The following is a 24,354-nucleotide window of genomic DNA, read 5'->3' as shown; positions in this document are numbered from 1 at the left end:
ATAACAATGACCATGAGCTGTTAAAGGGGATGTACAGTAGGGTCTCCAAGACCCCCAGCATTAGGGTTAATAAATCATATCTAATGACTTTTTAAATGAATCACTTTCACTAAATGACTTTTCAATGATCTCTATGATGGCTTTATTTGACGTCACTGATTTGTTTTTACATATCAGAAGTGTTCGAAAACATTTTACGACCATAAATTAAAACTAAATAACTTTTAAATCTTCAGCATGTATGTAACTTTCTTTTCAAGCTTTTAGCATTAAAATGTATTCTTGACTTTGGAAATAAAAGTTTGACAAATAAACAAACAACTAACTAACTAACTAACTAACTAACTAACTAACTAACTAACTAAATAAATAAATAAATAAATAAATAAATAAAAATCTCAACACAAGGTCTGTTTCTAAGGCGTTCAACCACATCTTGTGTCCTTCCTCAGTGAATAAACTTGCTCTCACCACATCACATGACATGATTCATACTTAGTAGGTCATGTGATGACAATGAAACCATCTCCATGACAACTGAGCAACTACAAGTTGAGGAAGGTATGAAGGAAGCATTTTAAATACATTTATTTCTTATTATATATATATTTTTTAATTTATTATTATTATTACTAAGTCCTAAAGTAACCTGCACTGATTATATTTTGACACATGTTTCAATCAACATACTTTTTTAGAAGTTTTTTTTTTTTTTTTTTTTTAAATACATATTTTAAAGTTGATTTTATTTAGGTTTTCAGTTGCTCCTAACTTTGTTTTTGAGGTACACATGTTCAGGGAGGGCTTTGTTCACTTCTCTGCCGCCAAGGGAAGCAAAGGGAGAGCAGAGCAGCTTGACTGGCTCCACTGCAGGAATCCGGATATGATGAAAATGTTTTAGACTCAACTTATCCTCAGCGAACTGCCGCCACTGCACGTCGAAGGCGCCTCGAGGATTATTATTAATATATATATATATATATTTTTTTTACACATACGTCAAAACACGTCGGGACAAAGTTGGACAAAGTTACCGGAAAAGTTTGTTTTTTTAGTTGCAGAGGTTACTCTCTCTTAGCCCGGTGTCTTTTTCCTTTTTTTCTTCCCAACGTGTCGGAGGGAAGAGTTGCAGGATGGGAATAAGTCAGATTTGAAGCGAGGGAGTTGTCATGTTTGAAAGGTAAGTTCTGCTTACACAAACAAACATGTCCGCTTTAAGCTATAAACACTTCTTAGCTTCGCTTTTTTAAAACTTTTTTTGATAAAGAAAAGGGAGTGTGTGAACTAATGGGCTGCACATGGAGCAAGTTTATGTAAAAAAAAACGAGAGAGGAGGGAAATTTCCACAAAGTTTTTTTTTTTTTTTTTTTCGACGTCACTTCTCTCGCCGTGTGAATAATAAGCAGACGACTTTTTTCTCAAGTTGAGTAATGACCCGCACGGTGTGGCTTTGTGTCTTCAAGCCTGTGCTGATGGTGAGACATTGCTTTCCTTACAGCGCTGAGGGCTGAGGAAAGGGAGGCTTCTTCTTCTTCTTCTTCTCCTTCTGTGTGTGTGTCCCCCCCAAAAAGACGGACTGTCTCATGTCCAAGGAGACCGTCTTTCCTCCGGATGGTCCGGCAGGACCAGGGAAGGGCCCTCAGCAAGACACAAGTCCCCTGCTGTCAACCTCACAAGGTAAGGGCACACACACACAGGAATAGCATGTTAAATATAGGGGTGAGCAAGGTGGGTGAGCTTCACAACATCTCCTGTCACTAATATTTCATCACACTGAGGAGACACCACCTCTCAAAGTGTAAACATGTCCGGCCATGCTGTGCCCGGTTTAACATCTGACAACATCATTCTGCAAATCCTTGTCACCCATGAGCCAAAAACATTTATTAAAGTGACAAACATTTCTCTCCTGTGAACAACCTATAGAGTGTGTTTACGTCTCCTCCATGCAGCCGGTGCACCAGCAATAAAACCGAGCTATAAATATCAGTGACATATTCTGACAAGTGTCGCTCGTACAGTGAAACATGTGTGCGAGAGAGAGAAAAGAAACGAGTCAATGAATTGCGTATCGGCATTTATCAGTCTGCTCGGGACAATATCGGCCTTGTCGTTTTTAAATTATATTCATGTGACGTTTAAGATGCATCAATATCCGGCCTCCAGAGTTAAGCCTTGATAATGTTTTTGATTTTTTTTTTTTTTCTTCATCTTCCCCCTCCTCCTCAATAAAGTCTGAAGAAACGCCCTGGTGACTATTAACAGCAACCACAGCCAATTATAGTTTTTAATTAACTTTCTAGTTGCCCCTAAGATTATCACATGTAAAATAAGCTTACCCCCTCCACACACACACACACCCCCCTTTTCCATTTTTCTTCAAACAAGCAATGAACCGTTAACCATCCTATTTATACCAAGCATCATTATGGCACTGTCAAAAAATAGCAAAGTAGGACAAAGTAAGCAATCACTGCGGCTGCTGGATTGCGAATGGATTTTCGCCGGACCTTCAAAGGCGCTCGCAGTTAAGACTGGATTTCCCCTCTCAGGGGACTGTGGATGTACTGAGGATAGAGCAATTTATTTCTAACTGTGATCACTAAATACTGCGATGCATCACACAGTACTGCTGCTAACGCAAGTGCTACGCTACAATACATCAGCTCCAAGCTGAGATATGTGCCACATCTATCTAGGGCTTCTAGGCCCGCGCCCCATCCCATCCCCGCTCCCTCCATCCATCACTGCTTACAAACAGAAAGTGTCGTAGCGTCGGAACAAACGCATCAAGCGGACGGGATTTGCTGAATCATCCTTCACTTGTTGTTTTTTTCTTTAGAAATCCGCAGCTAAAAAGTTACTCAGGACACAGTGTGTTACTGTAAAAAACTTGTAGGCTATGAGAAAAACTGTGGGCTATGAGCAGGCATCTGGCACCGAACCAGTGAATAAAGTCATTGTGGAAGGTTTATTTACCGAACAAAGCAGCAGTGTGCAATGAGCAAAGCGTCAGCGAGTCTTGAAGTCAAGAAGCCAGAAGACACGGCTTAGAGAGAGAGAGAGAGAGAGAGATGAGTGGAACTGTCTCTCGTGTTTCTTTTTTTTTTTTGCACAGCTATCAGGCCTGGAGTTTTTGCCCACATACTTTTTCCAATTTAGATGAATGCAGCCTTTATGGCAGTGAAAAGAAGCTTGGCAGGTACAGCACACCCGGGAACAGAAGGAGAGAAAATGAGATCCAGAGCTCTGGCAAGGCCTTTACCTGAACCGCCCCACCATGTTGTGCAACCATTTGCCAGCGGCCTGTGCTTTTTCTGGCAAAAATAGGCCCGAGCGGCCTCTGCACCTCTTGGCTCGTCCAGCTGTCCCTGATATTTTGTCCACTGTGGCTGACCCCGCAGTAAAAGTTTACATCTGTTTTTGGAGGAATGGATGTAATGCACGTTAATTTAGAACAGTTGAGCCCATAATAGGATAACATTAAAGTAAACAGCCAAGGCCCTCTCTGTTCGTCACTATGCGGCATAAATATGTTTGTACGCAACAGGTTTTCCTCTCTTAACCCCTGTTTTAACTTTCAATGCTTTTGACCGTAGATGCTTGTGACAGTGAATCATCATCAGGAAGAACGCCGTCTCCCAGGAAACCAGCTGATGAAGAACAAAGTTACGTGACTGAGGAGAAGCCTAATTATTGCGGGCCTGTAAGAAGTAAGTTTTAACGACCTGGGAAAGCTGTGGGCGGACAGCAGGATATCTTGGTGTTATTTTTAATGATAAACAACAATGAGCCATTTAATTGCGGAGAGTAAAAAAAAACGATTTTGCTTGCCAGATGATCAAGCTTAACCAATGTTTAGCTCTGTTTTATTTCACATCTAAGTCCTTTCCGACTGTCAAGAATAGCCGCTGTTATGACACTCGCATGGCGTACATGCACGAGGCAGAGGTCAGTTGGCCAACTAAAATATTAAGCCTCAGTGTTTCCAGTTAAAAGAATGTCAAGATAGCACCAAGGTCTCTGGGCGAATGAGCGGTAACATGCGTGCTCTCTCATTCTGCCATAATGACCGAGACTTGGCTCGTTTCTGCATTTTTTAAAATTTTGTTGCTTCTCCTTCCAACCCTCAGCCCTCTGTTTTGGAAGTGGGGAAATCCTGTTTGTGGTTCTGGCATTGGCTGTTTTAACGCACTTGATTGCATCTTAGCCACAATGTTTTTACCCCGTACCAAACATTTACCTATTGGAGAGGACTCGTGCCAGCTGCTCGAGGCATTTTCCTGTTGAACAGTGTCTTCAGTGTCGTTCAGGCTAATACAACTTTGCATGGGCGTATTGCTCCTTGCAATAATCTACTGTACCAACAACATACGTTTTCGATTTTCAAAACGTCTGTTTCGCTTTTTTCTGCGTCTTATAATAACTTTGGAAGCGTATGAAACCTGTATTATTATTATAATCCAAATAATCACATTGTTTTATGTAAACGTCTCGACGCAGAGGTTTTTACAAAACGGTTATTTGGCATTGGACTGCTTGAGTTATTAGCAGGTCTAATTGAGTCTAGATGCACTCTCGTTTAGTAAAATGACTTGATACTGAGCTATGGATTGCAGGTCACAAAAGGAAACCAGCTAAAAGCTTTGTGTGTGTGTGTGTGTGTGTGTGTGTGTGTGTGTGTTTTATTGTTCTTAAGCAGAGTGAGATGTGTCAGCAAAGGCTAATAGCAGCTGATTGCTTCCATCCATGTAAGTGCCTAGCTATAATAAGGATTGTGTTTGCATTTGACACAACAGTTCTTTTGTTTCTAGGTTGTTAACTTTTCCAGGGCGCCTTTTCCTGCCTTTTTTATTTTTTTTTGGTATTAAGCTTAATGACTTGCCAGTGGCTTGTTTACTGAATCAGCGAGGAAAAGAGATTCAGTTGCCGAAAAAAAAAAAAAAAAAAAAAGATTTTCTGTCAAGAGGTCTTTCTAGCTTGGCAGGTGTGTGGAGTATTGCACTTCTGGAGAGGGAGGCATGCTTTTCTTTCATCTCAGCAGATAAGCCCCTGTGACAACAGTTTTGCGTTGTAATTGATGTCACCCACCCCACCCCCTCCTCCCGCCTCCACCTCCAACATCCACACATGCTCTCTCAACACTCACACAGACTTGTCTGGTGAGGGAGTTTTAAGAGGAAGAAAGATGTGCTACTTCTCTTTTGAGTTACAAGAACATAAACTAGTCATGTCAAATAAAGGCAAAACCCCAAGTTTGTGCTATGATAATCTCTGTGAGAGTTTAATGTGCCCGTGTCTGTGTGTGATTAAATCAAAGTTGTGATATTTTTTTTTTTTGACATTTAGGGGTTAACCTATTTGTATCACAGTCTCACTGTGGTTTTGTTTGTTGAGCCGACCAATCACATTGCCTACTGGCAAGGTAATTGAGAGGCCTCTTCACTGCAGAAACAGGAAATCGATAAGAAATCATCTGCCTGCCTACATCCTGGCCCTTGCTGTTTTTTCCCTCCACCGATGTCTGATTTAAAGCTTGTGTACAGTAAGCGGACGGTGACTTTTCACAACAAGAGGAAGCCTATTGTAATGTTGTAATAACAGCACATATCCTATTTCGGCTATGATAACATTGTTTTGACAAGTTGTCTTTTTAAGCAGTGGGTCCCCCCTGAAAACAGGAAAGTAAACATGGCAGCGGTTCCCTATTGATTTAAAACTGTTCTTCACGGAGCATAGCATTGATTTTCACAAGAGTACATGAGACACTGAATAACCAAACATCACCGCACAATTTATCATCAAGTGTGACCTAAAAATCTGGAATTATCGTTATGAACTGAAGTTTCAGAAATTCATATGGCACAGGGGGGAGGAAAAAAAAAAAGTTGAAGTGTGGTGGTGGTGGGCTGCCAACCGCTGTGGCTTGTTAGACAAAAAAGAGGGGGAAAAAAAGTACAATTCTGCCCTTCCTGTAAGGCCGTTGTCAGTGAACGGTTCCTCTGTGGCTCCGCCATCCTGGGGGAGGAGGGAGAATCTTGTGGGGGAGACAGACATTCCTCAAGAGACCGTTCTGGGTTTTCAAGCAGCTGATATCTCCTGCAAACAGGGCCTCAGCGCTCCAGCCCCTGCCTCAGAATAAATTGCTACCACCCAGCACCAGTTTTAGGAGTTTAATCGTCACATTATTCACCGGATTGTCAAATACTTTTTTTTTTTTTTTTTTAATGCTTCTGTGGTTGATAAAGATGACCTTACTAGCTTCCGAGGAACAGGTCTGTTTTTTTATCTCGGTAAAATTCTGTAGTGAGAAAGGAAGGTCAAATAACATGACTCTCTCTCACTCTTTTTTTTTTAAAGAAAGACATTAGTCTGGCCTTTGTGTGAATGCCTGATTGGGCTCTTTAGTGGCACACCTTCAAGGTTATTACCTGTGCGCAGAATTGACCTTTTTGGAAGAGAATTTGTGACCCCTAATAAATGCAGTAAAAGGGATTGTTTAAATGGAGAGTATCTCATACTTGCACCCCTCTCTCTCTCTCTCTCACGCAAGAAAATATTCCTTGACGGTGCAACAATTAAGATTTATATACAAAACTATAAAGCGTTATGATGCTAGACAGTTGGAGGAGTTGCACTAAGATGAAACAAAGGGCAAGTGCCTCCTCCTCATCATTTTCATCATCAGCGCTGAAATATTTTTGCTGCCCAAGTGTGGAATCAACATTCGCAGACTGTCTCACTTGCCTCATGTATATTCCAAAGTTACTTAAGTACTTAGAGACTTCTTAACCTCATGCCAGTTTTCTTTTCCCAGAATGTGTTTTTTTTTTTCAGCTATAGGAAGTGCATGGTGATTGTTGTTATGCAAGATTCATATCTTTATTGTAATCCTCAGAGCCCTGTCTCTGCAGAAATAATGTGTCTAAAGCATAGACCTATTATAAACTGAACCGTAATTTTCAAGTGATTACTTACCAGTGGGTCATGGAATCAAAAACTGTATAAATAGGGTGAAATGCTAGTGTAGGGGTTGATTAAAATGGCCATTGTAATTCTGCCTCTGTTGTAATTATTTTCTCATTGTCTTGGTGCAGATAGATTTCATATGGGAAATTTCAAGTGTGTTAATTAGCATATTTTACCCGAAGTGCCCAAGCCTATTCACTGTTAATTTTTTTTTTTTTTTAAGATATTCAAAATACTTGAGCCAAATGATTAGATATGCATACCTCAATTCACGGACTGCAGTCTTTTAAGTGCTTATGTTAGATACAAGGCAACATATATAGATTTTGATTGCGGAGGAAGAGTGCGTTTTTGTAGCAAATTTGGACGTGAAGAGGAATCCTTCCAAGTCGTTTTAACACCAATTGACCTCCGTGTCTAAATGCTTCTTTTGCAGCACTTTGTCGTGCCGCGGTGGGGAAAAAAAAAATTCTGATCTTTTACTTGAATGAAAGCGGCAGTAATGCAGTGTGAATCTACGCGAGGAAAGTCCTGTGTCTTTAAGTCTTTAGCTATGTTAATGCACAGATGTGTATGTTAACACAGAGGCAGCAATTTAGTCTGTAACGTTGCATCATAAGTTACAAGTTAATTATATGTTTTTTAATGAAGAGTAAGTTTAAACTACGCTATCAATTAAATGCGGAGAAGTGCAATAAAAAGTAATACGTTTCTTAACTGAATTGGGCATATTTATAAATAGCCTTACAACAGGAATACCATAGTTAAGTAAAAAGTTACTCAAACTGCGCTTAAGTTCAATACTTGATAAGATTACTTATTTACGACTGCTGCAAAGTGGAGTCAAATTGTGGCATATTTCATATCCAGACAGTTCAAATGAATCTAACCTCCATATTTTGCTCGTTGCACAGGTAAGGTAGAGGGCTCGCTCAGCTCATGTTTACCGCCTCCCCAACCGATGCCACACCAGGCAGTGTCGGTGCCTTTCACAAGCTACTCACAGAGAGTATAAAAAAACCCCATCCAGTTCAAATGAGAGCAGTGCAGGGGGGATTACTTGGCCTCTAACAGGGTTTTGGCTCCAACATTAAGGTTAAAACCCTTTTCTATTACTGAGATCTCTGCTGATGTTGCCCCCGCCAGCCCCGACCCCCTCGAGCTTCCAGCTCCTTGCCCCCTTCGTGTTTGCAGGTTCAGTGCCTCACTGCTAGGTCATTCTGTCAGGCCCCCTGATCAGTGGAGGGTGACCAGGGACCAGGGGATGGCTCCCGTCCAGACTCCACAGACAGCCACAGCCGACACAGGCCCCGGCTGGTGCAAAACACCCCCCCCCTCATGCAACCTCCTCCCTCCTCTCTTTCAGGCTAGAGCTAAAATCGATTCGGGCGTCTCCGTGTTTAAAAAGCCACTCAGAGGCAGACGAGCACCTCTGTCCCGAAGGTTGATCTCTCAGCTTAAGGCCTTGATTGGCATCCCGAAGATGCGAGGCACTGACCCACAGCTGTCCCATTAGCAGAGGGTTAATGCTGAGATTGATACTGAGCAAATAAAGGAACTAGGTGTGGGGGTATTTTGATAGACTACCGATCCCCTCTCTGACCCGGAGACAGACCTTAGCTGTATTTTAGCTTTTTAGGGAGTGGTTGCGCTACTGCCAGATCCTCATCTCTGACTCCAGTAGCGTCTGTGTTAGTGGATCTGCCGCAGATGCACACTGTATTTATTTGGTGTGTGTGTGTGTGTATGTGTGTGTGGTTGACTCTGTGTCTGCCGTTTTTGCATGTGTGTGTCTGTGTGCGCGCCTTTCTGTGTATATGTGCACAAGTACGACGACTGTGCGCATGTGCACGTCTGCGCGCCTGCCGTTGAATTTCAAACAAGTTGAGTTTCCTGTGGAACTTCTACTTCAGCAGGGAGATTTTGAAGCTGGTGGAATATTTGAGTCATCGATGTAACTGAAACTGAAAATACCACTATTCCCCCCCTCACCCCCCCCTCGCCCCCCTCCCGCTCTGTTGCTCTGGTTTTGTTTTGAGTCGTCAGCGAGGAGAGGGTGGAGCACGTTTTTTTGGAGTATGGAGCCTGGCAGCTCCCTCAGGCCTGCTCTGAGTCACGTCATAATTGATCTTTCTAGAAATTGTGGTAGCTAGCCGTGTAAAGTCTAAATCTGTGCAAGATGTGCAGCTTTTTAAAGATACTGCAATCGCTCGCGTTCGTCTCGTCTTTTTACTACACCCTTTTCTCCCCCTCTCGGATGGTAAGGAACAGATGAGGGGAGAATGAAAAGGCGTTTGACAAAGCTTAATGCAGAAACAGGCTCGTACAAATTCATCTAAGAAAACGAGGAGAGGGAGGGAATAAAGCGCCATTTAGTGTCTCTCACAGCAGCCAGGTTGTGAGGCTTTGAACACTTCTTGATGTCTTGCGTTCTGCTACATTAGTAGCACTCAAATTAGCACCATGCCAAATTCCACACAACAGTGGAGAGACCGGAGACTTCTCTGGGTCGGAGCTTGGAGGTAGGAGGGGGGGTGGGTGAGTGAGGGTGGTGCTGAGTTTGAATGACTTCCCCTCAACATGATTCATGTAAGAGAAAATGGCATCTCATTGGGAGTTTCAATGATTTAGATAGCAGTCAGACATATTAATCTGGGAAAATGTTCCGTTTTGAAATCAAATGATAATTGATGACCCCCTTTTCCCTCCACCACCACGGACTCCCCCCTTTCCCAGCGCGCACACACACCTTAACCAGCCTGAGTACGCTGAGAGGTTTGTGTCGTCAAATCAAGCTCTTGTCTTTCAAGTTGCCTTTGCTACTGTAAAATGTAATTAAGCAGAACAAGGTCCGAGGGGGTTATTTTTTCCACTCAATCAGCAGCAAAATTTGAAATTAGTAAATCCCTGATGCCCGGCTTCTCTCTTTGTTGGGTGGAGGAGGAGGTGGCGGCGGCGGCGGCAGCAGCGGCGGTGGTGGTGAGGAGGGGGTTTGGAAATAATATTAAGCTCTGTCTTTACATGTCACTTCCCCTTCAGCAGGTTGGAGTAGCCAAATTTGAATGACTGTCACAGAGAATTAAAACGCGGTGGAAAATAAGTGTGTCGCCACTGAAAACGAGCTGAGCAATATCGACTGACTGTCCTGGAATGGGATGGAAAAACAGACAAGAAAAAAAAAAAGTGATGTTTCCTGCTTAAATGAGATGCTACACAATATGATCAGCCTTGACAGGTGAAGACAGCTAATAGAGTTCTGTTGCAGGTTACCATAACACACCCACGCACACATACAGGGCATGTCACTTTTGCTGATGAGGATCCAATATCAGAGCAGGTAATTTAGCTATCCTCAGCGGTCATCACCATCCGTGCCGCTGCCATCATCATCATTTTATCTTGGATAAATACAAAACATTGTGGTGCGTGCGTGCGAACTGACAGGGCCAGGATTGCCGTGTGATGTCCAGAGTCACATTTTTATTCATATCTGTTGGAACAAGTGACATTTCTGTTAGCCCCGTGTCAGGTCGCCATCCACTCTGTGCAAACGCCCTGAGACAAGAGCGGCGGAGTTCGCGTGGCAACCCCACATCTTCTTGCACTAACGGACGAGGGAGTCTAATTTTCTAATCAAATGCTAGTGCTCAGTCGCCTGGTTTGACATGGGCAGTTTGCTCTCATTTCACACCGCTGATATCTGCATTATATTGATGCTAATCACAGTTAGTGGGGTTTTTTGTTGTGCTGGGACACTTGAATGATGATCCCCGAGTCGCTTGTCTGTTCCTTCCGATGCGTCCTTCTAGACAATAAAGAAAGTCCTTGTCCCGTAGTTTGGAAGGTCAAACGGTAAACGAGGCTTTGATACGCCCAAGGAAAATTTCAATCAGAGCCCTTTGTAATAACATTCATTGTACTATTTTCCTCTCTCTCTCTCTCTCTCTCTCTCTCTCTCTCTCTCTCTCTCTCTGTCCCTCTCACTCTCTCTGCAGTATAATTCCCCTGGTTTTGCGTCTATAAATATGGACAGGGAAGATGTATAATTTCTAATGAGAAAATATATCCCTTTGGATTGAAAGGCAGGGGCTGTTCCACACGCTGCTGTTTGTTAGGAGGAGAGATGATACCTCGGGCTGTTTTGGCAGCGAGAGGAGGAGGAGGGGGGGGGGCGGCGGCGGCGGCGGCGGCGGTGGTGGCGGTGGTAAGAGGAGTCTGGCTAGGTCATTGCACATTTACAAATTAGCATTTCAATCATGCAGGTACATGGCCAGCCGAGCAGAAAATATACATGTTTTTCTAATACAAGGCACAAAAAAAGATAAACAAAACACCGGCCGTGTTATTGGAATTAGCATTTCCGGGCTAACTGTCACTGTGTATTTCACTCATCGCTGTTTCGGGGACTCGTAACTTAAAAAAATAAAGGTTCCTCTTCCGCTTTCATTCTCTATTCAGTGTTAACTCCCAAACTCGCTGCATTGTGTAATAACGGCTATTAGGAGATAAATACAAGATCTGGATTGCGGTGTTTATTTGGCTGACATGATGTGACATTTGAATAACTGTATGCTCTCTATGATGGGCATTCTAATAAGCCTAGGCAAACACCTTTTCGTCTCTCTTCTCTCTCTTTCTCTCTCTGTCTGTCTCGGGGGCATTAATATTAAAAAGGACCGAGCTTTAGAAACGCGGAGCTCGGTGTGGTTGTTCAATCTACTCCCTGCCTTACCTGCGACTCTCGGCGTAGCGGTGTGCAAATGAGAATCTCCATACTGCCCTGTTTGACCTCTGTGTTATATTTTCATGTTCTTGACTATTTTAGAATTCTTGTTTATACAGCTCTGTTTCAGTTGACATGCATGCATGCATATTTCTTCCTGGTAGGTCTGCTTTTTGCGCTTGTGCGTGTGCGTGTGTGTGTGTGCGTGTCATAAACGAATATATATAAATATATATACATGCTCCTCCTCTTCTTTCTTAAGTCTTTTGGGTGCAATTTCCAGCTCCCTCCTGTAGGACCTATTTTCTGTGACAAAAAACGGAGGTGTTTATATACTCAGTTTTACATACAGAGCGATCCCCCGCACAGCTCTGGCGCAGCTCCAGCACTCTCCAGGCACTCCGGTGCGTGGTCCCTGTGTGGCGCAGCCACTGAAGACTCGGTGACAAATGGCAATTATATTTGTGTGTTCTTCATGAATCCATCAAACACTGGCCTTTTAAAAATGCTCCCCAGATATTTGAGGCTGTCAGCTACTGGTAGCTGGGACCAAATTGGGATGCTGCTTAGACAGTCAAGAACCACTCACCCCCTAGTTTCCCCTGTGATGTGTGTGACAGCGTGTGTAGGGGAATACCATGTTTTATTCAACTACAAATGTACACTCTCAACAGTTGTTGATGTGCTAGAAATAGGGAGGTTACAAGTCCAATTTGAAGTGTGTGTGTGTGTGTGCATGTGTGTGTCCACTTCTTCCTCCAAAACACGGTGTTTTAATGCCACCTGTCAGGTTGTCTGCATTCAGTTATCTCAGGACAACCCACCCACCCTACAACTCGTCTGATTTATTTTTATACTTTTTGGGAGTTTTTGTCATATCAAAATTTTAATGATTCATTTTAATGCCGGTTGTGTTTTCATGCTGCGTTATTGGAACAGCGCAGTTGCTGTGAGTCTGTATCGCTCCGTGAGGATTTATTAACCGGCCCAGCTAATATTTGCATTTATCAGTTGAATACTCAGATGTGGAATTAAACTTTATGTTTTAAAAATTTCATTACCGCATTACATTATTTTGAAAACAGTCAAATCTTGTGTAAACCATAGTGAAAACTCCGAGAAGTTGTTTTCATACTTCTAAAATGTCTGTTAAACTTCACCAGCCTGATTCATTTGGATTGCTGATTCGTTTCAAAGTGATCATATCATTTCTATTTAGTTTTATACACTGAACCACCGACTACTATTTAACATGTAGTCGAGGCATATTGCCATACAAACCTTTTTCTTTCACTGCACTGCGTGTACAGTGAAAGTTTTTGATGCCTCAAACATAGCAGCGTAGCAAAAATTCCAACAGGACTTACTGTATTTCTGCTTTCTCTCATTACGTCTTCATTTGTCTCACGGCGACTCTACAAGTCTGTCATTGCCATCTTTGACAGTATCATCATTATCATGATCAATGATTATGAATATTACTCCGTTGTGTCCATTCATCTTCGTCACCGCGTCTCGTCAGGGTAAAAATAAAGACTGCGACTGTGTAAAGACTATCCAGGAACCTGCCACTGAAGCACACTTCTCCGCAGACTTGAACCCACTTTTTTAGGGCTTTGCAGTGTGTCAGAAACCTGAGTCGCCGCTTATGTGCTCTGGGTTTTACGTGGTGGTTTCTTAATAACTATTTATACTTTGGTAAATTGAAAGCTTGACTTCCTCAAAAGGAAAGGTAATTATGCCTCCAAGTCTACTTTGGCCTTTTTGTGCATGAATGTGTGTTTATGTGTGTGTGTGAGCTTGTATGGCTAGATTTCTTTACCTAAACGGCCGCGCTATTATGCAAGATACAACAGGTGATTGATTTGTTAAGGAGCTGTCATCCTTTAGACAAGGAGTCGGTGTGTTTTATTGACTTGACAGTATTCAAGACTGTGCAGTGTTAGCTGCAGGTTGTGCTATGTTTGTGTGTGTGTGTGTGTGTGTGTGTGTATAAGGTCTTTACAAATGAGTTTGGACAACTTAATCATTAGAGAGGGATTTCCCCGGTCAGCCCCGTTCATGCCAGCCAGTGCTTTTTATGTTTTCTAGCCACATCTGAGGAATCGAATAACGTGAGAACACACCAGCAGTGTGATTAGAAGAGTTTCTCATTTTCATTTCAGTGTCCTGCCAGTTTTAAGACATGTAATCCGACCTTGTTGAAGCGGAACACTTAACAGAATACGTTAAGTTTCTTGGAATAAGTCAGAGATGGCTGAATAAGCTAACTTTTTAGTTTGTGCTTCTTGTTTATTATAACAGCAAAGCGAGCTGATTTAAGCTCAACTGACTCATGGGGAAAATGAAATGTACTGCCGTTCACTCCAATCTGATCTGGTCTGCACAACCAGACCACAACAATGTGATACCAATTAGAGAAGTAAGAGGTTCAATTTGAAAGAAAACATCTTCCTGGAAGCCAAAAATCATCCTCGACCACCCAAGTAAGGCCCGCCGTATATAGAAAACCATGCTGTTCTTAGCTTTATTTATGATAATGGTTTGCTAAGTGTTAAAGGAGTAAAAAAAAAACATAGCAAGTTGCAGCTGTCAGGGGTAAACGTGAAGAACAACAACAGATGTAGCCTACTCCGAGTCTCCTTGTTAGCAAGCCTCTCCCCACATTGTCATGGGCAGGCTGCGAGGCTTTTGTCTTATGGAGAGGAAAATCCATCAACCTGCTCTTAAATCACTGCATAATGAATTCGATCGTGTGCTACCCAGTTGTCTAATTCAAATTGCATGGAATCCTGATCCCTAAAGTCTATATTTGTTTATCGAAGCAGCATGCAGAAGCCTGAATGAGGAGAAGGCAAAAGCCCAGTGTGTGTATTTAATTGCTTTGTTTTACATCCACATTCACGTCCGGCCTCTCCCAGGGTGATGTGTTGTTAAAAAGCGCGAGGCCCCGATTCCCACACTCTCCCTCTCTTGTTAACCGTAATTGCACTTGTTGGTGAGCTGAGAGAAAGAAAATGGAGATGGAAAGAAATTACCAAGTTTCTATATTAAGTTTGCATCCACTTTGGAAAATCTGTTGATATCAAGTCAGCCAAAAAAAACCACTTCGACGGAGCTGCGAGTGTTTCCTTCAGCTCGTGCCACACAACCTGCTTGATAAGGCAGAATTTGGTGGTGAAGATACCATAATATTCAATGTATATACAGAAAGTATAGAATAGGGGGGAGTAAAAAAAAAAAAAAAGAATAAGTATGGCTCACTCAGACAGACTTAAAAAGAGATGAATAATTCACAAACTCTCAAGTTAACCATGCACTGGCGGTGCGTGCACTTGCACAGTGGCTCTGATGTGGAGGGAAGGTAATGTAGGAGTAACTCCCAGTAGAGCTGAATGTGCAGGTGTTCCTCTCAGTAAAATGCCACCTCCTTTGCTCACTCACATTCTTTCTTATCAGACAGGTCGCTGTCTCCTGACTTTCTGTGGCTGTCACACATACACTTAGAAAGACTAGTTGAGGCCATCTCTGAGCTTTCAGAGGGAAGGAGATCATTACTGTTGCAGACAGCAGCTATTTTGTATATGCACAGTATCACAGGCTCTCTTTCTCTTTTCACTGCATTAATCTCTCTTTTCCTCGCGCACTGTCTTAACTCACCTGGGTGCTGCTCCCGCAAACGTCTCGTCTGCCTACAGCGGTGGCTTTTGTGAACCTGTCACATATGAGGCTCATATATCTCTCCCGCTTTTTTTTCCCCCCTGTCAACGCGGGTTGAAGTGTTTGCCATATGATCGATATTATCATGTTAGGAAATGGGGTGGCAAGATTTGCTGAGAATTATCGAGCTTGTGTGTCGGTGGTGTGTTCGAGCTGAGCGTTACAAAAGCTACGGCAGCTTTATATGTGAGTAAAAGGTGTGATGTGCAAAGGTTCAGAGAGAGCAAAGTTATCTTGAGTTAAAATAAAGTTACAGGCTTATCAAGCGTTTACCTTCATAAGGGTAAAAGGAATCTAAAACTCTTTTCATGAAAATAGACACTACAAATTCTAGTTATTAAAATAAACTACGTATTCCTTTTTTATGCTTTTTGTATTTTAGTGTTTGGTAGTGTTTTGTCCTCTACTCTCACATCGAAAGTGTGCTTGAATCAACAAGCAGCCCTCTGTTTTGTTTCAATATTCAGTTTTATTTGATTTTCTTGTTGTAAGAGTCTTAGCTTGCAGCTGAAATACTCCAGGCAAACTGTCCTTAAACACCGATCGAAGTAATTGCGCTGAAACAACACACCCCAACTCTTTTCTCAACATGAGTGAAAATGAAATCCTCCTTTCTTCATGTCTCCTTCCAGCTCAACCTCGGTCTGAGTCACATCCAGTTCCCCCGGAGCCTACCGAGGAGGGAGACGTTGGCAAGGATCAAAATGGCTTTCGCCACAACAGCGCTGGCACGCCCGCGCTGAGTAACGGCAACGGAATCCACCCTGGCATCGCCGGGGCCGGGGCCACGCGCACATGCTCCTGCGGTGCCAACATCGGCGCGGGTGCCATGGTGGGTGGGTTGAGTGGCCCAGGCACGAGATCAGTGGCGACGGCGACGACTACAGAGCAGCCAAGGAAGCAGCCGTCCACGCTTGTGTCAGAGAGGATGCAGAGGAAATTGAGGTCCAGCTTATCGGTCAACAGCGACAGCAGCCGACGCAGCAAAGGCAGTTCCACGGGATCACAGAAACCTCCTTTACCAGAGGGTGAGTATCCAACACAAGAGGTGACAATGACAGCGAGTAAAAGACACCACAAACACACATACACTGATACGCATACTAACTTTTCTAACACTTGTTTGCTTGCATGCCTCTTTTTTTTTTGCATATCCATCTTCTGTTTGGTCATAAATTCATTCATCAGGATTTCAAAATGAAAAGACAGAAATGCGAAATAAAAATGCAAACAAGCAGCCGGTCTTATAAAATAAGAAATTCTGCACCGTGCAGCTGTATTATTTCAGAAAACAGAAATATCATGTCTGACCTGGTCGGGATTAAAGGCAAAGAACACCACAAAGTAATTTGTTAAAGGAGCTATTCCTGGGAGTCGCTGTCGAAATAATACCCCTTATAAGATATTGATAATAAATTCTTACCTTGTCTCACCTTTTAATGATGGGAGTGCATGACCTCTCATATTTATCACCCCCGTCAAGCAAATGACATCTTATCTAGCTCCTGTGGCTTTTATTTTCTTTAACAACAAGTCAGAGAGTGCGTTTGCCACGCAGGGAAGCCGTCACTTTGTCAGGTGCAAGGCCGAGGTGAGTCCAGTAATGAAGGCGGTTGGCTGGTCCTATTCCATTGGGGAGATAGGTGTGACCGTCTAACGAGGCCTGAGAGCACGGGGTGCCTATTAAAAGACGTGACCAGCCTTCTTCAGGCCCTTCATGGCCCCTCACACCTCTCTGGGCCCTTTCTGGCTCTCCCTACATCCCGTCAGCATCACCCCGGCCCTCATTAACAGACAGGGCCCCGTCGCATCCCTCCTCCAACTACTTTACCGTGCTGGCTGTGCATGTGTTTGTGGACATGTGGGTCAAGGCATGTTTCTTTTAAAGTAAGGGGGTGATTCCGACTTTATTCATCCAGCTCAAGCCTTGTCTTTTTTTTATGTTGGGTTTTTTTAACTGCAGGGTGAAGATGGAAAATAAGATGTGACGTGTGTTTATTAAAAGATTCACAATTGCTCAGGTTGAGATATAAATGGAGGAGAAAAGCGGGCAGTCAGATGTTTATTTGATGACGTGAAATATGCATCAGATCGAGTTGCAGGCCGGGGCAGAACAAGAAGACACACGCACACGTTTTCAACGTCTGGGTAAAGAACAGACGAGAGAAGGTGCAAAAAAAAAGAAAAGAAAACAAATAAATAAACAAACAAACAAAAAAAAAAACCCACACACAACAGCCGCTCAACAAGTCCGCCTCATTACGGCGTTAGTGTTGCTTATTTGCCGACGCGGGAGCTCTCAGAATCAATATGTTCGCTCTCGACTATTTATTTCCCCCCGGAAAACAGCCAAGCTGTGCTTGTTTGAATGTTTACACGGATTAACATAATCTGTTTGCCTGTGAAATTAGCCTCCTAAACAGGCCCCCGAACACAGGAAATAAAAGGCGTAAAGCTAGCAGGAAGCTAGCTCTGGGGATTCTGCTGCTCACTGTGTTTTTCTTGGCACATGCCGTTGGCACCGTAGCCAATCTGTGCGATAACACCGCAAGCTTCTCGAGGAGTCATTTACCACACCGCTTTTGTTCAAGCACGGGAGGCGGGGTTGTCTCAACTCTTGTCATCCAGTTTGTGTTTTTTTTTTTTGTGTGTGTTAATTGTGTGTAATCAGTTAAGGTCTCCAAGCTGCTTTAGTCTCATTTAGAGGGGTTTAGGGGCCGAGGGCCCGCGAGCGTCGTCTTTGCCTAAGCTGTAAAAACCTTGTTGTGTTTGTGTGTAAGCTCTACTCCTCCAGCTTTGACTTTTTCCCGTCAGTCATGCATTATAAACAGGCTTGCTTTAAAGTACATGTGGTGGACCTCCACTATCCAGCCCACATCCTCTGCCTTTCTTTTACCCATGTGTGCATTCCCATGGCCACCAAGGCTTTTTCTGATCAATCTCTCTCTCTCTCTTTATCTCCGTCTGTCTAGCCATCTCGCCCTCTCTCTCCCTCTTTGTGAGTTTGAATGTTTTGCACAGCTTGCTGCTCTGAGGCCCATCCAGCTTGTTTTGTGTCATGCCGCTCCCCCTTTTTCTTTTTTTTTTTTTGATGTTAGCTTTCCAGATGTCTCATACTATTTCCTCAGAGGGGGCCGGACCGCTGTTTTTGGCCCTGCAAACTCTGGGCTTCATCGCCGCTCACTGACATTAAACAGGAGCAGTGTCAGTGTGTGCTGTTCTGTCTGTCTGTTGCTTGGTTTCGCTCTGTGTCTCCGTCTCTCTCTCTCTCTCTCTCTCGCTCTGTTTTCATGGAGATGTGCCTCGCGTCCAGATCTCTTGTGTACAGTATACGACCCCTCCCCTTCTCGTTCCCCTCCCTCCTTCTTGCTGGCTTCTCTAAGATCCAGACTAATCGCTGGTGTTGAATTATACATCTAAGTGAATAGCTGAGATGGCCGGCCGCTGCTTAATGCCTGTGTACTGTGTTTATATCGTATTCACAGTCTACTGTTACATTCTCAACGCTGGCATTGCTATACCCTCTGGGTCCTTCAAAGTTTGTTAGGCTGAACTTTGAGGTTTTTTTTCCGCATGGAGCCGCGGCCAGCGTTGATTGTTCTCATTGGCATTTTGTAGCAACTCAGATGGCAGCACTACAGCGCACCGTGCCAGCGTAGAAAGCGAGGAGTTTTGTTTTGCCCAACCCGATGCCCAACAGTCATTTACTGCATCAGATGATCACCTATGATTTATTCTCATGCATCTTCCATCACTGCCAGTGTTAAGGCCTCAGATAAGGATAATAAGATGCGTTCAAACTTCAGGCACCCTCACACACCCACACACGTGCGTGCCCCGCTTGCTCGTTTCATGTTTCCCTCCTCTATCTTGTTTGCATCACAGTCAGCTAGCTGCTTCTGGTCAGCTCTGCAGCCCCCTGAGCGCCGCAAAAATAGGGGAAGGAAAAAAAAAAAACCTCTACTTTGATTAATCAAACATGAGCATCCAGCGGTCCACAGCTTGCCTTTCCTATGCCGTCCTCCACACTCTCCTCCTTTTCGCTTTCCCTCTAACCCAATCAGTAACAGCCCCTTCTGACAGCTCAAGATGGGCTGATGAAAGTTATGCAAATGCGCCCTGTTTGTAATGCTATTTTTCTTGCATACATCCACATCATGTCTTTTTAACACTCCAAAGCAGTGGCGCTGAGCTGGCCTCGGTTCAAAAAAAAAGGAGGCAGCTTGGATGCCAGGCGCACTTACCGAATGATGTATGATTTAGTGACTTAGATACAACTACAGAAGTTGTGGCGCGGAGCAGCTTGATTGATGACAACATAAATTGCCTACATTCATCTCTTATTAGTGCGGCGGTGTATCTTGTTGGCTGTACATAAACAATTTCTGTCTGTATTTGATCTCACCTTGTACTAACCACCATTTTTCATCGCTTTAATGCATCTTTTTTTTTGTTTTGTTTTTAACATCAGCTTTTAGAAACTGAATAAATGCATTTAGAAAAAGTTAAGCGGCATGCCGTGTCAGTGGAAGTTTCTAAGCAGAAATTCAATTTGTCCTCTTTCATTACATATTCAACACGGACGCATTTTTAATGCAACTAATTTGGCCATTCAGAAGCGGATTTGTGATTGCTAATGGGTATATTGGTAATTTAAAGGGGAACTCTTTTTTTATTGCTGCGAAACAACAAGCTGAAACATGCGACCGGCTCTTTTTTTTTTTTTAAAGAGGGTCTGCGAGGAGGTTAAATGTTAATCAGAGGTGTGAGCATTGCTGGCATTAATCCACCTATTTACCGGGAGAGACTCTTGGACTTCGCTAATCATCTTTGTGTGATCAACCGGGCAGTTTGCATGATAATGCCACAATTATTTAACAGTCCGTTAATCAAAACTGCAGGAGAGGAATTCATTTCTTTGAATTTCACTGCCTAGTTAGCCCCCAACCTTTTCACCGCATACCTACTCTGTTCCACCTGCCAAGCATGTGAGTCCTCGCCGCTCTGCTTTGCATTGTTTTTATTAATACGCCCTAATCGAATCGAATCGAATCTGTGTGTTTACACTTGCACCCAGATGCACATACACATCTGTTTGTCGTGTTTATTTCTGTGTTTTATGTCTGTGTTTTTTTTTTTATGTTCTTTCTCCTCACTGGCTGGTTTTGAACCCCAGACTGCTGCGTCCACTGCATCCTGGCCTGTCTCTTCTGCGAGTTCCTGACACTTTGCAACATGGTGGCGGCGCAGGCCTCGTGCGGCGCGTGCACGTCGGAGGCCTGCTGCTGCTGCTGCTGCGCCGACGACCTGGGCGACGACTGCAACTGCCCCTGTGACATGGACTGTGGCATCATGGATGCCTGCTGCGAGTCCTCAGATTGCCTGGAAATCTGTATGGAGTGCTGCGGCATCTGCTTCCCCACATAGGGAGGCCTGCGCTGATGTAGAAACAGGATGCCTTTGCGTGGGGGAATAACTGGACCCTGGATGGAAGAATGGAAGGAAATTGCTGCTGCTGTCACTTTGAATTCAGCAACAGACAGGGGGAACATGTGTGTGTGTGTGTGTATGTGTGTGTGTGTGTGACTGTGAGTGTGTGTGTGCAGTCCTGTGTTGGGGTTGAGTAAAGCATGCTTTGAAAGATATATTTTGACACTGGGCTTCTCCATCAAAACCAGCTCAGCAAGGGCTAGAAGTAACTCCACATATATGAACATGTTAGTTAAAATTCAGTGTATAGTGAGTCGTCTCTGTAAGTATTCTATCCTTTGCGTAAGAAGTATTATCACAGACCGCCTTAAAGATTTTATTGTTACATCAAGAATGCTGTCTAGTTGTATCTTGCCTCTTTCAAATCATTTTGATGAGACGTGTCGCGTACTCTTAGCAAAATGTTGACATCACCCTGTTTTTCAATACATGTTTTTTTTTTTTTTTATTTTGATGCTCAATAACTGAGGTTGCAGTCTTAGTGCTGTACAACACTGTAAAAGGTTTATGTGACACGTCCTTAGTTGCATACTGTAGTTTTGCAACACTTTCATTTTACACATATCTACTGTTGCACTGTCGAAACTGGTGAAATATCTTAAGGTGAATCAGGACATCACATTATCTGCTACTTTCTAAAAACCAAAGGTGGAGATGGTGCTTGTTTTAAGGGTGTTTTTTTTCCTTTCATATTTCATTTTTTTTTTATTAATCAAACTGGTCTATCGTTACAGAAAACCTGCACAGAATTGCTGATAAGCTCATAATTGTTTGCTAAATCGTACTCAAGTGCTGGAAGGTCTATGAAAACATTGTACCAAAGAATCTCATCTCTCGCCTGGCTTGACAGTATTTGAAGCCTTGGGTTTACTGGAAATACAGAACGGATGCTTACATTTTTAAAATACAACAAAAAAAAAATGTTCCAACCAGCTCACTGTACAGTTTTCTGCAACCTAAGATGAACAATGTGTACAGCTTATGTCTTTATTTCTGTGAGAGTCTTCAATGATTAGGTTTCGTCAGCTGCTTATGGTACAAGTTTTCCTCTGCGATGCTCTATCACATACATACTGTGTAAGTACGACTTGTTGGACTGCACTCTGTGCATGAGAGGAGTGGAAGGAATTAAAAAACGGTGACCCTGGTTACCATATAAGCGGCTTTTGGGTATCAAGCCCAGTGACTCACAGTACAAAAAAAGGGAGTCATGAACTGTCATGTTGAAATGGTAAACTAATGCAGGGTAAAGGCAGTTTTCTTCTCCTTTCTTAATTCTGTGTATCTCGAGATGAGTTTGTGGTGAATCACCAATGGAGTCATTTTCTTGTCTTGGAGATCCGCTTTGATGTTGTTTAAGTGATGATACTTAATGCTGGCCCTCATTAGCACGGCTTGGTAAATGGTTAAAAAAAAAACGTCCCTTCCTAACGCCAACGAAGATAATGTGCTGTCATGCACAGCTCGTCTTAACGGCGCACTGTTATTGTGTATAAGGAGGTTGGATGGGCACCTCTGCAGCAGATACTGTGCAGAAAGTAAACCTCATTTTCATGTTTATGATTAACTCGCGCCACATGTTTTGTTACGGGCTAAAGAGTGTCAAGAAAACACTATATAGATAATGTGAAGAATTCATCTAAAAAGAAAAAGTGTATACATGTAGCTACAGTAGTTGTACTCTTATACTAAACTGTTTTTTTATTTTTTAATTCTGTGCCTTACACTTGATCATTTTCATCTCAATCATTTCTCAACTTGGAGTTCACAGCTCGTTTTCGTAATTTTGTACATCATCTTCAATCTCAAAGAGAACCGTTTTTAAAAAATAAAACATTACCAAAGAAATGTATGATTCTTGTTTTTGACACTTTTTTTTTTTTTAAACATCACGTTTTGCATCTATTATTTCTTCCATCATGTTCCGGTTAGCGAACTCAATCCGGTCAGGTAATGCCCAAGGGCAAAATGTGACAAACATGCCTCTCTTCTCCTTGAACATCGAGTTTTGTGTATCTTGCGTCTTGACATACACGTTATGATTCACATTTTGTATCTTGGACTTGAGAAGATTAGACACTCAAAATGTCAATTTTTCTCCTGTTACTCATATCTATGTGTATATCTAGTCCACAGACTGACTAAACAGTGATTCACAGTCGTGTTTTTTTTTTTTCATTTTAAGGTGTCAACTTCAGATGTTGTTATGTATGCAGTTGACAGCAGGGAAACATCTGGAAGTATTATACAGCACTCCAACAATTAGTTGGTTCATCAATTAAACGATTGACATAGAAGAAGTTCAACTACCTGACATTCGTTTGTCAAAATAAAAGATATTTTGCTTTGTCACATGATAATATATGTCAAAGTTGCTCCAATAAAACAGGACATTTGAACACATCTACTTAAGCTGTGAGGGAATTCACATTTTTCACTGTTTTCTGATGGTTTATAGAACAAATGGTGAATTGATTCATCAAGAAAATCGAAAGCAGATTGTCCAATAATGATAATAATTGCTAGTTGCAGCCCAGATATTAAATCAAATTTAATGACCGTTTGGTAGAGGAGCTGTTGCCATTTTCCTCCACCTGTCCCTCCACAAAACTACTTCTGCTGCTGCTGCCACCTTTGTGTGTCAACTTGTTTTCCCTCCTGAACTGTCTCTGGTTTAAGTCCCAGTCCACATCTGGTCCACTGCATCCATATGCATTATTATTACGGTAACTGCTTGCAGACATTGCAAACTTGATTTATATCATAATGTCAGACTTGTGTGTTCTGAATGCCAGGCTGTTTTTTTTTTTTTCTCCCTCTTTCGGACGGGCCAGCTGTGCAGCAGAAAGTGTGAGTTTCATAGTTGCCACATGTGTAACCTCTCCCCTCTGCCCCCTTTTCACAGCTCTTGTGTTGCACAGCCCTCCTCCTCTGGTCCTTTCTCTATTAGAGAGGGTGCTCACCTGGCAGCAGCGTTCGCGCTAACACGGGAAACATGGCCAACAACACTCAATGGGGTCATAAGGGAGCAGGGACCTCCTGCTGGGTGGAACAGCAGTCTGACCTTCAGCTGACACCACCCCCTGTTAACCCCTCAATTAACCTCCACGTCAGCCCCCCTGCTGAAGGAGCACAGAGGAAGAATCCCCCCCCTTACTCCCTCCTCCTCCTTATTCAATTCTATCTTTATTTCCTTTTATCATTTTCTGCCTGGATACACCCTGGCCCCGGGAAATTACCATCTTATTTCACTAATGCGTTGGGGAAAATATCACTGTCCAGAAAGTCTGTAATCACACAGGAGTTGTACTTTTCCATTCTTTCTTTCACTTTCTTCCACGTTCACGGAGGAAGGCAGAGGGTTGAAAAATATTAAAAAACTCCAGGTAGAGTGTGCAGTGACCTTTTCACAAAGTCGTCCACCTTTCCACTCCTCTAATCAATCCCCCTCT

General features: G+C 42.9%; 1 protein-coding gene across 3 annotated transcripts; it reads left to right on the top strand.

The window, feature by feature from the left end:
• The first annotated feature begins 515 nt into the window (after window positions 1-515).
• Window positions 516-22,750, top strand: mdfic (MyoD family inhibitor domain containing). 3 transcript variants are annotated; one of them, XM_027272082.1, is made up of 5 exons: window positions 516-561; window positions 1,572-1,677; window positions 3,600-3,713; window positions 16,045-16,440; window positions 20,589-22,750. In XM_027272082.1, exons 2-5 carry the CDS (start codon window positions 1,584-1,586, stop codon window positions 20,837-20,839), a joined length of 855 nt encoding a protein of 284 aa, XP_027127883.1. In that variant the 5' UTR covers window positions 516-561; window positions 1,572-1,583; the 3' UTR covers window positions 20,840-22,750. The 3 variants fall into 3 exon arrangements, with proteins under 3 accessions (XP_027127883.1, XP_027127884.1, XP_019127064.2); XM_027272083.1 differs by lacking the exon at window positions 516-561 and adding an exon at window positions 824-1,180; XM_019271519.2 differs by lacking the exon at window positions 516-561 and adding an exon at window positions 825-1,180 and having other exon boundaries at window positions 1,499-1,677.
• The last annotated feature ends 1,604 nt before the right edge of the window (window positions 22,751-24,354 follow it).

The sequence above is a fragment of the Larimichthys crocea genome, chromosome XX (assembly GCF_000972845.2).
Source record: "Larimichthys crocea isolate SSNF chromosome XX, L_crocea_2.0, whole genome shotgun sequence".
Classification (NCBI taxonomy): domain Eukaryota; kingdom Metazoa; phylum Chordata; class Actinopteri; family Sciaenidae; genus Larimichthys; species Larimichthys crocea.
Note: the sequence above shows the minus strand (reverse complement) of the source record. Positions and strands in the feature narration are given on the sequence as shown.